General features: G+C 49.7%; 1 protein-coding gene across 23 annotated transcripts in view; it reads left to right on the top strand.

The window, feature by feature from the left end:
- EPB41L1 (erythrocyte membrane protein band 4.1 like 1) overlaps positions 1-17,264 on the top strand; it is a 134,677-nt gene that overhangs the window by 68,640 nt on the left and 48,773 nt on the right. For all 23 annotated transcript variants that reach the window (XM_021078015.1, XM_021078019.1, XM_021078008.1 and 20 more), the window contains 5 exons: positions 5,975-6,165; positions 7,312-7,476; positions 9,428-9,532; positions 10,136-10,178; positions 15,352-15,427. In XM_021078015.1, the coding sequence (XP_020933674.1) occupies positions 5,989-6,165; positions 7,312-7,476; positions 9,428-9,532; positions 10,136-10,178; positions 15,352-15,427 (566 nt within the window). In that variant the 5' untranslated portion in view covers positions 5,975-5,988. The remainder of the gene's footprint in view (positions 1-5,974; positions 6,166-7,311; positions 7,477-9,427; positions 9,533-10,135; positions 10,179-15,351; positions 15,428-17,264) is intronic.

Below are 17,264 nucleotides of genomic sequence, written 5' to 3' on the forward strand. Positions count from 1 at the left end.
CTATCTGTTCCTGGGTGCTTCTGAACTCCTGGTTCTCAGACTGGTCCCCACTGTGGCTTCCCATCACTGCTTGTAATTCTAGACCCTCTCAGGGTTGCTTTTTGGGTGTCCTGTCTATTTTCCTGAAGCTCCATCACCACCTTGCGAGGGAGGGAGCAAGGTCACTTGCCCCATCACTGGTAGAGCTGGACTTTGGGTCTGCATCTGACTGATGTGGGTCTGCCCCCTGTCCTGCTGCCCTGTGAGGGGTCCACGAGATGCCTATGCATGGAGTCCCTAATGCTGGGCCTGGCCAACTGTGGGGCTCACCGAGGGGAGTCTGGACCTTTCCAGCAGTGACACTTCTGACTCTTGCAAGGCTCCCCCACCCCCAGCTCCTTCTCTTCTCTCTGACTCCAACCCATCCCTCCTGCCAGGCTGTTTGGAGCTCGCCTTTGTAGGCTCCTTGTTCCAAGAAGTCAAGATGTCAAGGCTCCTCCCTGTCTTCTGCGCAGCCCTACCCGCTTCCCTTCCTGGGAGTTTGCCCACGTGGTGACTCAGCCCAAATGCCCTCCCTGCTGTCACCTGTCTAGATTCTTCCTTTTTTCAAAACCTAACTCCACCTCACCCTCTACTCCCTAGCTATAAGTCTTCTTTGGGAACAGACCCCAGGCTGTACTCCTGATCACCATGTCCTAGAATCTTCTAGAGGCTGAAACATCCTCTGGCAAATCTAAGCCACATCCTACTGGGGTGTTCAACGATTTCCTGGGTGAGCATCCTCCTCCCGTGTTGCAGTGAGCTCCACAGGAAGTAGCACATGGCCCTCTGGGTCCCCTACAGGGCCTGGCCGCCCAGCAGGCTCCGTCAGTCTGTGCTGACCTGGGCCTGGGCAGAACTGGGCCCACGTGACTGGCTGTGGCAGAAGCCAAGGCCAGGTTCTTGGCTCACTGGCTGTGCCCCATTGAGAGAACCATGCCATTATCCCTACACTTGTGAAATAAAGAAGGATCTCATCATAGGTTTAAAAAAAAATGTAATTTTTTCCTTTTTAATTCATAAAAAAATTTAAATTTAAACAGATTTTATTTATCTCTTTCTCATCCTGTCATACCAGGCCATGCGCATTGGAAAATTTTATTTATTTATTTATTTGCTTTTGAGGGCTGCACCTGCGGCATATGGAAGTTCCCAAGCTAGGGGTCTAATCAGAGCTGCATCTGTGACCTACACCACAGCTCACGGCAACGCCAGATCCTTAACCCACTGAGTGAGGTCAGGGATCGAACTGGTAACCTCATGGTTCCTAGTTGGATTCTTTTCCATGGTGCCGTGACAGGAGCTCCAGAAAAATTTATTTTTTAACTTCTAATTTTTTTAAACCATTCAAGAAATCTCCAAGTAGAAAAAAATATCTACAGTGAGACAGAAGAAAAAATAATTCGTATTCCTGCCATCTAGAAACAACCATAATTAATGCTTTGCTGACTTTTCTGCATCTGTGTGTGTGCATTAATCAAAATAGGGTCAACCTGTACAAACTGGCGTGTATCATGCTTTTTCACTCAGATATTTTTCATGATTTTTTTACATCATCTTTTTTCACTTGTTAGCGTGGATCCGCCATTATTTATCTAACCAGCCCCTGGCCTTGGAGTTTGTGGGTGGCTCGTGCCCCCTCCTTGGTTTCTAGCTGGGGGCCTGAGTGCTTTCTCCTCTGAGAAGATTCTGTTGGGGTTTGCTTGAGGCAGCAAAGTGCAGTGGAAAGAATAATGGACCCAGAGCTAGGACCTGGGGAGTCAGGAGGCTGGGTGGGGGAGACTGGTGGGTGGGCTGGACCAGGGAGAACCTGTCTGAGGAAATGACTGTTCCTCAAGCCTCTTTTGCTCTCTGGGTCTCACGGGTAAAAGAGGAGGAGATTGAATTGTCTCAGAAACCTTGTGGCTCCTCTCATCTGTGGTTCTGCCAGTACCGCACAGTCACTGCCAGCAGGCTCTGCTGGAGACCCAGGCAGTGAAAGACAGGGCTATTTATTTAAGATTACTCTCCTGGCTATTTCCAAGAAGACGCATGCCCGGGAAAGGTTCAGAGAGAACGGGCTGAAATCAGACAGAGGCAGAGGGGAGGAGTGGATGTGTCAGAGCCTCTAGGCTGCCTGGACCCGTGAGGGGCATGTGGATTCTGCTTCTCCCAGCACAAAACATACAGATTAGCCTGTGGATTCTTTTTTTTTTTTTTTTTTTGAAAGCAAAATTAAGCAGGCATTTATTTTAAGGGTTCTTCCTTCTAGGCCTTATCTAGCACAATGGCTGATATCCTCCAGTGCAGGCTTAGATGAAATCCAGAGCCAGGCAGATACGTCTCAGTTTGACCCCACGAGGCCGTGAGCTCCTCTGGAGCAGCTCTTGTTACTTTGTACTCTGGCACAGGATCGGCACTTAGTGTCACATGAGCAGCAGAGAGCCTTTATTTAACTGTGGCTTTACACTGTATCTGTAAAGCCCAGGGTAATGACATGAGTGGAAAACATTTCTGGGTGGGGATGAGGCAGTGGACCCCGGCCTTCCCTTCCTTCTCATCTCACTTCTTCACTGCAGCATCAATAACAACAAACCCTTTTATTTGTGCAGTGAGCTCCAGCTTACAGAGCGTTCCACTTTTTATCTTCATTATCCGTTGAGGATGCTCGTGCCTTATCTAGGGCTCTAGAGCTCTTGAGTGGCTGTGTTGGGTGTTCAGGGCTCATGGCTTTCTGTCCAGTGCCCTTTGCTTTCAGCAGGGCTGGCGACACCTGGAATGCAGGGGAGAAACTGAAGAATTAAAAAAAGGGAGCTTGCAGCTGGGGCTGGGAGCACAGCACAGCTCAGGGTGGATGCAGTGTTTGTCTATCTGCCCATCAAAGGCCCCCACGGTGGGTGGGGTTGAGGAGGGGAGAGACCTGTCAAGTCTCATCTGGATCTTTCTCATTTAATATGATGGATTCAGCGAGTTCCAGTTGTGGCTCAGTGGTAATGGACCCGAATAGTATCTGTGTGGATGCTGGTTTGATCCCTGGCCTCGTGCGTGGGTTAAGGATCCAGCATTGCTGTGAGCTATGGCATAGATCACAGATGTGACTCGGATCTTGTGTTGCTGTGGCTGTGGTGTAGGTTGGTAGCTGCAGGTTCAGTTCAATCCCTAGCCTGGGAATTTCCATATGCTGCAGGGGTGAGGGTTCCTCCTCACTTCTCATGCCCTGGTTTTAGCTCCAAACTTTTTTGAAGGAGGGTTTTTTTCCACTGATGGGGGTTAGAATGCATCCTTTGCCTTCCTAAAAAAGCAAACAACTTGTGAGTTGTATGTATGTGTGTGTCTTTTTAGGGCAGCACCTGCAGCATATGGAAATTCCCAGGCTAGGGGTCGAATCGGAGCTGTAGCTGCTGGCCTTCACCATAGCCACAGCCATGCTAGATATGAGCCGCGTCTGTGACCTATACTACAGCTCCTTAACCACTGATCGAGGTTAAGCCAGGGATCGAACCTGCATCCTCATGGACACTAGTCAGATTTGTTTCTGCTGAGCCACGATGGGAACTCCCTATTTTTAATTTTACAAGTAATTCCAAAGTGTATAAAGTAGAAAAAATGAAGATCCCTCTCTTATCCCACCCTATGGAACTCTCTTATTTTCCTCTATCTACTTCTGAATTATTAACCTCTTTTAACAGTTTGGTGTGTATCCTTTTAGATCTTTTACTGTATGTATACAAACACAAAAGATATATTGTTGAAGTTACTGGGATTTTTTTTTAATATAAATTGGGACCACGCCATTCTCATTCTCTGTCTTTGTCTCCTTTCCTCTTTGCAATTAGCTTATTCCAAAGAGCAGCTGGGCAGTAGGTCCTTGATTCTCTGAAATATCTTCATTTCCTGCTCTAAAACAGAAATGATAAGAATAATCTGTTGGAATTTCTCTCTAAGTCCCTTGTTTCTTGGATGAGTCCTAGTGAGCCAAATTGACTGCTCATTTGTGGCAGATCTGGGGCCTGAGCCCAGTTCTCCTGACTTTTACATCATCAGGGCTATGCAGGTTTTGTTCTACTTATTTATTTTTTTATTTATTTTTGTCTTTTGTCTTTTTAGGGCTGCACCCTTGGCATATGGAGGTTCCCAGGCTAGGGGTCAAATTGGAGCTGTAGCTGCTGGCCTATGTCACAGCCACAGCAATGCCAGATCCGAGCTATGTCTGCGACCTACACCACAGCTCACGGCAATGCGGGATCTTTAACCCACTGAGCGAGGCCAGGGATCGAACCTGCAACCTCACGGTTCCTGGTGGGATTCGTTTCTGCTGCACCATGATGGGAATTCCTCCATTTATTTAAAAAAATTTTTTATTATGGTTGATTTACAGTGTTCTGTCAATTTCTGCCATACAGCAAAGCGATTCAGTTTTATATATATATATATATATGTGTGTGTATATATACACATAGACATACACACATGTATATATATGTAAGCAACACGCACACATTCTTTTTCTCACATTATCCTCCATCATATTCCATCACAAGTGATTGGACATAGTTCCCTGTTCCGTACAGCAGGACCTCATTGCTTATCTATTCCAAATGCAATAGTTTGCATCTACTAATCCCAGACTCCCAGTCCATCCCACTCCCTCCCCCTCCCCTTGGCAACCACAAGTCTGTTCTCCAAGTCCATGAGTTTGTTTCTTTTCTGTACACAGGTTCATTGTGTTGTATATTAGATTCCACATATGAGTGGCATTTGACTTTCTCTTTCTGACGTAACTTCACTTAGTATGAGAGTCTCTAGTTGCATCCATGTTGCTGCAGATGACATTATTTTTTCTTTTAATGGCTAAGTAGTATTCCATTGTGTATAGGTACCACGTCTTCTTAATCCATTCATCTATCTATGGACATTTAGGTTGTTTCCATGTCTTGGCTATTGTGATTAGTCCTGCAATGAACATAGGGGTGCATGTGTCTTTTTGAATGGCAGTTTTGTCCAGATATATACCCAGGAGTGGGATTGTTGGATCACATGGTAGTTCTGTTTAGTTTTTAAAGATACCTCCATAGTGTTTTCCATAGTGGTTGTACCAATTTACATTGTCACAACAGTGTAGGAGGGTTCCCTTTTCTCCATACCCTCTCCAACATTTTTTATTTGTAGACTTATTCATGATGGCCATTCTGACCAGTGTGAGCCATTCTACCTCATTGTAGTTTTGATTTGCATTTCTCTAATAATTAGTGGTGTCGAACATTTCTTCATGTGCCAGTTACAGGCCATCCATATGTCTTTTTAGGAGAAATGTCTGTTCAGGTCTTTTGCCCATTTTTCAATTGGGTTGTTTTTTTGCTCTTGAGTTGTATGAGTTGTTTGTATATTGCCTTTTCTAAGAGTACCTTCCTGTCTTGTCCCTTTGCATCCATCCTGATACCATCCCTGTGAAATCAGGGCGCAGGAGTCCTTGAGGCTTGGAGCATGAAAAGCCTTGCCCAGCATCAGTACTGAAGGGCCAAGAGCCCAGGGAGCTTCAGTTTATCCAACATTATTGAAGGGCTACTGTGTACCAGGTGCTGTGGTTGGAGAGATAGCCTGGCTGAGGGCCTGCCTGGAGGTGGTCACTGACTGTCCTTTGTGCTCTTGGCAGCGTGGAGGCTCCCTGGAGAGACTCTTCTTTACCCCTAGGAAGGGCCCTGATTTCAGACCTGGGCCAAGAGATTGGAGTCCCTGAGGAGCTGTATGGACACAAGTGTGGGTGGAGGGCTGTGACCTCGGCTGCTGCCCCTCATTTCTCATGATGCCCTTCCCATCCTCACGGCCTCTGTCTCTCCCTCCCTTCTCCTGTGGCTCTTTGTCCATTTGTCTCCATCTGTCTCTCTCCGTGTGTGGTTCCTGTCCCCCTCGCTCTGCTCTGTCACACCATCACTGCCCCTCTCTCCCATCACGTGCTCTCTCTTTCGTGCCAATGCAGGCGTGCTGGTCACCATGACAACAGAGACAGGCCCTGATTCCGAGGTGAAGAAGGCTCAGGAGGAGGCCCCGCAGCAGCCTGAGGCTGCTGCCACAGCAACCACCCCAGTGACCCCCGCAGGCCACGGCCATCCCGAGGCCAACTCCAATGAGAAGCATCCGCCCCAGCAGGACGCTCGGCCTGCTGAACAGGTGTGTGCCTGAGGACATGGACGTCCCTCTTCCTGCCCAGCTAGTCCTCCAGGAGGGAGGAGAGGAGGAAACCAAGATGTATTATTGACCCATTACATGCTAAGCACTGTGCTGGGGACATTGTGTTCATTTTTATATTAAACTCTCTAAGACCGAAGAGAGTAACTATTAAGTCCCCCATTTTGTACTTGGGGAAACAGAGCCCCAGCACGATGAAGTGAGTTACCTGAAGTCCCATTGCTGTAAAGTGATAGAAGTGTAAGTCAAATCTAGATCTGATTTTGAAAATCCTTGTTCTTTCCACCTTGTTTTCTTCTCCCCGAGGCCTGTCCATCCTATCTTGGCAAACCCAGTGTGACTCCAGGGCAAAATTCATCACCCTAAAGAGACAAGGGACTTAGGGGATCATCTAGCCATCAAATTCCCATCTCCCTTAATTCACGACAGGCCCAGAGAGGGTGGGGGCTGGGCCAAGGTCGTTGAGGGTGTCAGTGGCAGAGTTGGGATTCATGGGCAGGGCTCTGATCTCCCTTCCCTTCACAAGATCAGTCCTGGCCTCATTCTCGACCCAGTGACAGACTAAGGAGGAAGAAACCATGCCCTGATAACTCATGCCCTGTTCTAGAGAGACAGGACAGCTTTGGCCACTGAGTGTGGTTTGTAGGATGCTCCTGCCTGCAGAGGCTGCCCACAGCAGCAGTGACCTGCAGGGAAGCAGTGGACCCCTCACCTGAGCCCACCCATTATACACAGAAGCTCTGGCTTTCCTCCTGTACACACCCACCGTAGATCCTGGTCACTGGGGGCAGGGGAGGGGGGCATTCTTAGAGGGCTGTGGCTCTCATTTTGGGGTCTCTCTTAATGCCAGCTGCCTTTTTTTTTTTTTTTTGCCTCCCCCCCACCCCCAATGCTGTATATGGAGTTCCTGGGCCAACCCGAACCACAGTCATGACCTAAGCTGCAACTGTGGCAGCGCCTCATCCTTAATGCCCTAGGGATGAAACTGTGTCCCAGAACTCCCAAGATGCCGCTGATCCCGGTGGGCCACAGCGGGAGCTCCCAGCTACTTTTTTATTGCATCTCATTTGGATGAAATGCTATAGTTTCAAGCTCACTGACCAGACCTTTCCCTGGTTGGACCTACAGAGCCTAGACATGGAAGAAAAGGACTACGGGGAGGCCGATGGCCTGTCAGAGAGGACCACGCCCAGCAAGGCCCAGAAATCACCCCAGAAGATTGCCAAGAAATTCAAGAGTGCCATCTGCCGAGTCACTCTGCTCGATGCCTCTGAGTATGAGTGTGAGGTGGAGGTAGGGAGCAACCCAGCGCCACAGGTCTTGTCCCTGGCCAACTGGCCAAGCCAGAGGGCGTCCATTCTCATGGCGTCCTGGACTGACTGCCACATTCTGGGGAGAAGTCCCAGCTAGTCCTCCTTTGCACAGATAGTGACATCAAGGCTCAGAGGGCTCTTGTGATTGCAAAGAGAATTAGATGAGGCACAGGGCTGGTGCCAGGAAAAGGTTTCTCAGGGTGGCTGTACCTTGGCAAGGAGCCACTGTCTAGGGGCTGATCTGTAGCCCAGTAGGCTGAGGACCTGGGCTCTTCCGTCTTACCCAGCAGACACTGAAGTTTCATCTAGAATCATTTTCATGTATTTATTGGGTGGGGAGGGGTCTTCCCTTGTGAACCACCTGTTCAGGGAGCCAGGTCTCAAGGGTTGCATGCTAAGGTGTCCTCCAGGCTTAGGGAGGAGGCCCACTGGAAGGACTTGCCCACCCAGGCCATGTAGAAACCCTGTGGCGTGGTTCTGTCCCAGCGGGTGGCAGGGCGGATGCCTCCTCTGTGGGGTCAGCCCTCCTGGCCCCACATTCAGCATCTCCCTTTCCTCTGCAGGCCAGGAGCACCCCCAACCCCCAATTCTGAACTCTCACTTGTCCCTTTAAGAGGTTCTGCCACATGTAGGCACTGTTCCTGGCCCTGTGCTCATGTATGGAAGAGTCCAGAGGGTGGCCTTACTGCTGAGAGTTACGGGACCCATCTCTCTTTCTCCCCTGAGCCTGGTCTTAGGCACTGACTGACCTCTGAGCCTTGGGAATCTGGGTCCTTCTTCTCTGCAGGGTTGGTTTTTTTGTTTTTTGTTTTTTTTAATGTTTATGTCTTTGATAGAAAGGTTTCAGGTTGAACACCTTGCCTACTCCTGGGCAAAAAAGAAAAAGGGATCTCTTCTACCTCTTCTCTCCTGCCCACACAGGCCCCAAGATGCTGTTTCAGCTGCCCTAGAAAAGTGTGAGGGCAAACCCTAGCCTGGGAACTTCTATATGCCTCCAGTGCGGCCCTAAAAAGACAAAAGACAAAAGAAAAGTGTGAGGGTTTGGCTGAGGTCACTCTCTCTGAGGTACTCCACCAGGCTCAGGAATTCCTTGGTTTTCTAGCTACTCTTCCCAGTCAGTCCTGGTCCCAGTCCCCAGTGACCTCACCAGACCTTGCAGGGACCCTACCTTCTCTCTCTGGAGTCCCCTGCCTCTTTGGGTAGTGACTGTGTCCCACGCCCTCTGCCCTGTGATCCTTTAGTGGTGCTCATCCCACACCTGTGGGTCTGGGGTCCCAGCAGATTCTTCCTTCTGAGTCCTCAGGCCCGGGTGGTGTTCAGAGAGGTACCATGCCTGGATGATGGCAGTCAGGGGAGGAGGTGGCCCCAACAGTGTGCTGCTTCCAGCTGAGGCTACTTAAGGCTCCATGAGTCCCTGTAGAAGCTCACTTGCTGCCTGGGTAGGGGTGGCACTCCCTCAGTGTAAGGGGTAGGGGGGAAGGGAGGAGAGTCACGCTGTGACCCTGAGTCTTAGGCCCTCCTCTCCTCCCTTGCCCACGTCCCTCACATTTCAGGTGACTCTTCTCTTCCTCTTGCATCCAAAGCTCAGACTTTTGGTTTTCTTGATCCAACTTAGCCTGTTTCTCTTGATCACTATACAGGAAGGGGAAGTTGGTCACTCCCCTACCCCACTTTGACTCTCCCCACAACAGGTCTGAGTTCTAGGAGGACCCCAGTAGGGCTGGAAAACGGCAGTGCATGGGCTGGGCATCATGTCACCCCAGGGTCCCTTAGGACTTGGGGAGCACAGCCAGATAGGTAGTAGGAATGCTGAGATCTTTTCAGACCCTGGAAATCTCTTGGGGAGCCTTGTCCTAGTGGAGTCTGGGGCATCTCCCCACCCCACCCTGAGGTGTGTTCTGGCCTCACAGCAGCTCTTTTCTTCTCTTCAGAAACATGGCCGGGGCCAGGTGCTGTTTGACCTGGTCTGTGAACACCTCAACCTCCTGGAGAAGGACTACTTTGGCCTGACCTTTTGTGACGCCGACAGCCAGAAGGTACCTGGGCTGGGGAGTGGGGTCAGCTGGAAGGCCTGCCGTGGGGACACCTCTTTTCTTAGGCCCCCAGTGGCCTGGCTACATCCCATGGCTTCCATCAGTCCTCAGAGCTTCATTAGGAACCTTCTTTGCACACCCCCAAGGTTCAGCGAGCCCTGTCTGTCCTTGGTTCTCTGTCTCCCCCCACCCCACCCCCTCCCAGTCCTTTCTTGGGGACCTGCAAGTCAGCCCCAGCTGGGTATCTGGAGAGCCAAGGCATGGCTCCCCGGGGGAACTGAGGCCCTCATCCCCTGGGTCTCTTCCCCACCTTTGGGAGGCTCCTTCTCTGAGTTTCTTCCTTCCCACTAATCCCACTGCAGCTGCATCACCTGAGCACTGTGCTGCCTCGGGGCAATGCTAGGCCCAGGGCCCCAACACTGTGTGAATCCAAACCCCATTCCCTCACCTCCCAGTGCCAAGGAAGGGACCCAGAAAACTCAGCCAGGGAAGCGTGTTCCCTGCAAGGAGGCTGTCTGCAGGTCACTTGAGGATGTTTCTCTCTTCTGAACCTACCCCAGTCCCCTCCTCCATCTCCCCTCTAAGGAACTCTATTTTCTCCTGCAGAACTGGCTGGACCCCTCCAAGGAAATCAAGAAGCAAATCCGAAGTGAGTGTCATGGTCTGGTTGGACTGTGGAGGAAGGGTGGGCGGGGGCTCCAGGCCTCGAGGGCTCCAGTTGTGCTGCTCCTTCCTGCTTTGGGAAGTTCTTTCAGACCCAGGAGTCCATTTGCTGTGCATGGCAGGTCATGGGGAAGGCAGGTATTGTTTTATAGATGAGGAGCCTGAGACCTAGACACGAGGAATGACTGTCTAGAGTCACTTAAGGAGGTGAGCAGAGGAATCCCAGGTGCATTTAGGATGTCAGCCCTAGCACGGACCTGCAGAATCAGGTAGGACAAGAGGATAAACTGATAGCCCTAAACAGCCACCCTCCTGTCCAGGGCCAGTGCAGGCTTCAGTGATCAAGGACCCTTGACCCAGCTCAGAATCCTTGTCCTAGGCTGTTGCCAACTGGCAGGAGTTAATGTGTCAGGAGAAAGCTAGGTTCCTCCCTGATCTTTGCCATATCCTGTATTTAATGATGGGTGACCAAGGCCCAGAGAAAGGCGTTATTTGCCCAAAATCACAGAGCGAGGCATTGGCCAAGCTAGGTCTTGAGCCCTGGCCTCCCAACACCATCCTGCACTCCTTGAATTCGAGGCCTAGGGCAGAGAGAGATGAACAGGCCAGCAACCTGTCATTTCTGGCCCAGAGGAAAAAGGCCTGTTGGAAGAGGTGGGGCAGCCTTCAAATGGCAGAAGGGGGAGGTAGGTGGCCCCAGGCAGGGAGCATGCAGTGGGTGGGGATCTGGAGCCTAGAAGCAGAGATGCCTTTACCAGGGGCTCCTCCCCTTTGGCTGTGCTTGGGCTCCATGGTCCCCTGGCTGGAAAGCTATAGTGGAGCCTGTTGCCATGACAGCAGGCAGCTGGGCCTAGGGATGCCAGCTGACTATGCAGGAGGGGGTTTGAGGGATTCTTCCTCTAGCCTCCTGTCAGTTGGAAACAAAGAGCCAGGTTCACAGACAGAGCCCCCTCCTCTGGGGCTAACAGGATTTTAGGCTTGACCCTCAGGCTGCCCCCAGGAGCCCCAGTGGGCTGGCAGGCCTGCCTCTCATGCCTGAAAGAATCAGAACACACACAGATTGCTGATAATGTTTGACAAGGACCAGGAACCTCAGAAAAGAGAAGATGCTGACAGAATCTTTGGGTCTCTGCTCCCTCCCAAGGGCACCCTCAAGTTATCCAGAAGCAGGGCTGCTTCCTTCAGTAGAGACACACACTGGCTCTGAGTAGTTTCTACCCATTCATCCAGTTCTTTTTTTTTTTTTTTTGGCCATGCCCACAGCATGTGGAAGTTCTTGATTGAACCCAAGCTGCAGCAGTATCAAGACTGAATTCTTAACCTCTAGGCCACCAGGGAACTCCCCAGTTCTGTCTTCTGCTCCATCTGAAAAATGGATCAGTTTTTTACCCCTGTCTTTATTTGTGACAGCCCCCAGCCTTCTGAAGGTGGCGCCTGAGTCCTTATGTCCTGGCCTTCAGAGTTGGGTATATTTCCTCCCAAACCTCAGTGCCCATCATCTAGTTCTTTCACCTCTCTGGATTCCTGCATCCTCCTAGCAAGTGAAGTAGTGATTCCTGCCTCACAAGATGAGAATGAAAGTTCAGTGATGTGGGTATGGGCCAACAGCCAGCACACAGTAGGTGCTTCACATAGTAGGAGGCTATCTGGTGTAACGGTTAAAAGGACAGATGCTAGAGTCAGACGGCCTAGATTCGGATCCTGACTTCATCACTACTTCTTGTGTTATTTAATTGTTCTGTGCCTCATCATCTGTAGAGTGGCGGTAACCCTTATCTTCAGGGTTGTTGTGAGGATTAAATGAGTTATTATGTGTTCAACACCTAAAGGTTGTCTGCACATAGTAGCACTCAGTTCGTATTAGCCATTATTATTATTATTATTAATGATTGCCATTATTATTCTTGAGACAGGGATTGTTTCCCCTTGAGGCTGCTTTTTCCCGGCAATCAGCAGTGGTCAGGAGCCTAGATTGTGGGGTCATATGATCAGAGGCTAGACCTCTGCTTTCCACTGCTGACTTGGCTGGGTGATCCTGGGAGAATTCCTCAAAATCTTCATCTATAAAAAGGAAAATCTACCTCAGAATCACTATAAAGATTAAATTCCAAAAATGCGCTTAAAGTTCTTAGCAAGCTAAGTGACCAGCACTTAGTAAGGTGTTGGAGACGTGATAACTGTCTGTGAAGAAGGTGATGGCCACAGGGACAAGATGGCAGTGATGGCAGGGCCGCCAGCCCTTCTTGACTGTCTTACCCCAGTGGACCTCGCTTTCTCACTTTGTCAGGGGCCCTTTTAGAGCATGGAGCCCACAATGTCCCAGGGGCAATCTGACCATTGTTTTGGATTATGGTCTTTCATCAAGGCCTCCCTGACCCTTTCTTAAGTGGTCATCCTTTTTCTTGGCTTGCAGAGCTTGTTTCCAGCTAAAACCACAGCCTTTATTTTTCTCTCCCTTTTAAATGTGTACCATTGATTTTTCATATCTAATGTGAAGGTTAACATTTATCCCTGTGAAATGCTCTTTATTACTTTTAGCCCATTATATTTGCCTTTGGGTCTTGTTTATAATCCAATTCTGCTATTTGAGATGGAGTCAACATAATATAGGGCAGAGTTTTCCAAAGTATATTCTGAGAAATATTAATCTGGAAGGATGCCCTGTGACAAATGGATGCAGTAGGTCAAATGGGTTTTGGAAATTCTTGACTGCTTGCCTCCCTTGGAGAGGTGCAATGCGCAATAGCAGAGAGAGGGCTCTGAGAAGTCCCAAGTTAGGAAACCTGGCTTGGCGGTTGGGTTGACTGAGCTGAGGTTGCTCGAATGGTGTCCATGGGCAGCTTGACGTGGTAGACATGGCAGCTGGTTGGCGTGAGGGGCTCCCGGGTTCTGGAGGGGGACAAAGGCGTCTCAGGCAGGCCCGTGAGCGGCTGGCACCAATGGCAGCGACTTTCAGCACCAGGAGCGTGTTGCCATGCACTACCAGAGGAGGTATGAAGTGAGGCTAGAGCCTTCAGGGCTGGGCCTTGGACTCTTGCTTCCCAGGTGGCCCCCGCACACCCTGCCAAGTTCCCTTCTCCTGAGACAGTCCAGAACCGGTCCCCAATCTCAAGAAGCCCCCTTGCTCCTCTGAGCTCCACCCTTTGATCCCCCTGAGCCTTGAGGGGTCCAGCCCACCTGGGCTCCGGAGTCACGGCCGTGGTGGCCTGGTTCTCCGCCCTTGGGAACCGAATTTCTAATTGAGCCTCAGTTTTCTCATCTGGCAAGGGAAATTTAATCTACTGTTTTGATATTGGTGAATTAATGAGGCAACAATTTGCGTAAAGGATGTAGCATAAGAATTAGCACATAAGTCTGCCCAGTCGTGGTAGCTGTTATGTTTTGGGCTCTTTGGGGAATGTGGCCCCTAAAATGAGTTTTATAAACCACCACCATCCACCACCACGTAAGGTATATTTCTTCTTTTTTTTTTTTTTTTTGTCTTTTTTTGTGCTATTTCTTTTCTTTTCTTTTTTTTTTTTTTTTTTTTTTTGTCTTTTTTTTTTGCCATTTCTTGGGCCGCTCCTGAGGCACATGGAAGTTCCCAGGCTAGGGGTCTAATCAGAGCTGTAGCTCCTGGCCTACACCAGAGCCACAGCAACGTGGGATCCGAGCCGCGTCTGTGACCTACACCACAGCTCACGGCAACGCCGGATCGTTAACCCACTGAGCAAGAGCAGGGATCGAACCCGCAACCTCATGGTTTCTAGTCGGATTTGTTAACCACTGTGCCACGACGGGAACTCCCGTAAGGTATATTTCTACATTCGTTTATTTGTTCAACAAATATTTATTGAGTTTCTACCCATCATGCATTGTGCTAGGCATTGAAGATGTAATAGTGAAAGCAGACCTAGTCTTTGTATGCATGTTATACTTTGAATAAAAAGTTTATTGAAAAAAAAAGTTAGGAAACCTGTTTAATTTATTTTTTATTTTATATTAAATTTAAATTAATTAAATATAAATTATTTTATGGTTGCACCCATGGCGTATGGAAGCTCCTGGGCCAGGGATTGAATCCCAACCACAGCTGCCACCTATGCCATAGCTGCAGCAACACTGGATCCTTTAACCCACTGCACAGGGTGGGGGATCAAACCTGCACCTGTGCAGCAATCTGAGCCACTGCCCTTGAATTTTTTATCCACAGTGCCATGGTGGGAACCCCTAAATTTTACTTTATATTGATTTACAATATTGTGTTAGTAGTTTCAGGTATACAGCAAGGCAAATCAGTTATGCATATACATATCCCCCCCCCCTTTTGTTTTTTTTGCTTTTTAGGGCCGCACTTGTGACATACGGAAGTTCCCAGGCTAGGAGTCAAATTGGAGCTGCAGCTGCTGGCCTGCACCACAGCCACAGGAATGCAGGATCCAAGCCACACCACAGCTCATGGTAACAGCGGATACTTAACCCACTGAGCAAGGGCAGGGATCGAACCTGTGTCCTCATAGGTACTAGTCGGGTTCATTACCGCTGAGCCATAATGGGAACTTCATGTATCCATTCTTTTCCCATATAAGTTATTACACAGTATTGAGTAGCGTTCCCTGTGCCATATAGTAGGTCCTTGTTGAATATCTGTTTTATATATAGTAGTATACATATGGAAACCTATTTAATGTGGTACTTTTCTAGATTAATTATCTTTGCATTAATGTCCTGTGGCGCAGACTTTGGTGTAGAGGAATGGGCACAGGTTCTGGAGCCAGGTGGCCTTGGTCCTAACCCCAGCATTGCCACTTCCTAGCTGGTGACCTTGGACTGGCCCCTTTACTGCCTGGTCCTCATTTGCAGAATGGGGCTAATCATGGACGGACTTATAGGGCTGTTATGAGGTTTAATGAAGCAATGTAAAGTAAGTAACAGCATGCCTGGTGTATACCACTGGTTTTCTTTCTTTCTACCTTCCTTCCACTGCTAGTTCCAAGTCCTCTAACCTGGGCCTCAGCCTCCTCATCTTTCAAGTGAGATAATGTTCCAGGCTCTCTTCTTGGATTGTCCTAAGATTATAGTTATGGGAAGACTTTGAGAAATTGCCTAGAATGGTGCATCTGGGCCACCCACTGGGGTGATGGGGCCTCTCTGATCTTTCCGCTGTCTTCTCCTCTTAGGCAGTCCCTGGAATTTTGCCTTCACAGTCAAGTTCTACCCCCCTGACCCTGCCCAGCTGACAGAAGATATCACAAGGTGAGGGATAGGGAGGGATGGGGATGGGGGTGGAGCAGGGCAGGCATGCTGGCCGTGTGACTAGTGATGAGGGCACCTGGCCCTGGGAGACTCGAGGTGCTGTATGGGTGTATGATGGCAGCTGCAAGCCCAGATGCCAACTGAGACCAGGCAGACAGCATCAACAAAGGAAGCCAGCTCAGTGCAAGAGAAAGTGATACAAACACAGTGGTGGATGGCAGCTGACTTTTGACTGCAAATGGGGAGCTGTTACAGGCGGCATTGGGGCTCAACGTGAATTCAGGAGGACAGACGCCACTTAGAACAGTTGCCATTCTGCTCAGGCAGTCACTGCTATATGGGAATCAGGCCCGATTGTTGGAGTGAAGCTAGAGATTTGAGAGTAAAAACCACAGTTTTTAAATGTTGGCAACTAATTTAAACTTTTAAAAAGCATGATATGGGCCATCTCTGGGTCAGAGAATCCAAACACATCTGAAGGCTGATGTTGTGGGTAGCCCACCAGTGTTTTATTTAGGGATAAGAAGGGATTTAGAACACAGATGCCTTTGCAAATTGGAGTTTGGTCCTGCGTGCTACTCTGTGCACATGTCAGACATGTGAAGGTCAAAGGAGGCATGTGACTGCCCCACGGAGTTTGCCCCAACTGCCCCGGCTGCTTGGTTGAACATGGGTGGCTTGTGCAGTCTCCTTGTGCCTCAGGGCCAGTATTTTTTTTCCTAGGGCCCCACCCATAGCATATGGAGGTTCCCAGGCTAGGGGTCGAATCAGAGCTGTAGCCACCGGCCTACACCAAAGCCACAGCAACACCAGATCCAAGCCGTCTCTGCAACCTACCACGCAGCTCAGCTCGGGAAAACACCAGATCCTTAACCCACTAATCAAGGCCAGGGATAGAGCCTGCCTCCTCATGGATACTAGTCAAGTTTGTTACTACTGAGCCACAATAGTAACTCCCGCCTCAGGGGGAAGATTAGAAAGGGGAGGGGCTGCAGGGAGTTCCTGTCCTGGCTTGGTGGAACGAGCCCATCTAGTATCCAAGAGGATTCAGGTTTGATCCTTCGCCTCCCTCAGTGGGTTAAGGATCTGGAGTCGAGTTGCCGTGAGCTGTGGTGTAGGTCACAGATGTGGCTTGGATCCCAAGTTGCTGCGCCTGTGGCATTAGGCCGGCAGCTGCAGCTCCGATTTGACCCCTAGCCTGGGAACCTCCATATTCTGCACTTGTGATCCCCCCCACAAAAGAGAAGGGGTGCAAAGATCTCTCAGGGTGAGAGCTTCCATGGGGCTCTTCCTGCCTCCAGAACCCAAAACAAGGAAGGGTCTTTCTCTTTAAGCCCCTTCCCAAAGAGATAGTCTCACGTCATGATATCATAGGGCTGTGTCATCTATGTATTGGGCTCTCCATGCCCACCAAAGGTGGGCTTGGAGTTATTCCTACAGCAGGAGAGGGGGCTAATAGCCAGCCTCTGTCTCCCATCGGGTCCCTTCTTAATGTCTGCCTGTTTGCCAGGTAGTGCACCAAGGTCAAGATACTCTGGCCTTGGGAGATAAAACAGATGTCCCTGCAATAGATCAGTCCTGAAGCCTTGGCCTCATTAGCCCTGCTTTAATCCCTGAGGTCACTTGGGGCCAAGGTGGCAGCGGCAGGGTCTAAACTTCATTCCTTAAAGGGCTGAAAGCTTTAGATCAATACAGCCACCATCCCTCTGGTCAGGCCCACTGGTGCCTTTCCTCTTTGTGCCGGTCCCTGGACCTTGGACCTCCAGGGAAACCAGGAGGGAAGTTAGCCCTGCTCAGTATAGATGGCCTCAGGGGCTTGGGTGGTGGTAGCAGATAT

Source organism: Sus scrofa, chromosome 17 (genome assembly GCF_000003025.6).
Source record: "Sus scrofa isolate TJ Tabasco breed Duroc chromosome 17, Sscrofa11.1, whole genome shotgun sequence".
In the NCBI taxonomy this organism is placed as follows: domain Eukaryota; kingdom Metazoa; phylum Chordata; class Mammalia; order Artiodactyla; family Suidae; genus Sus; species Sus scrofa.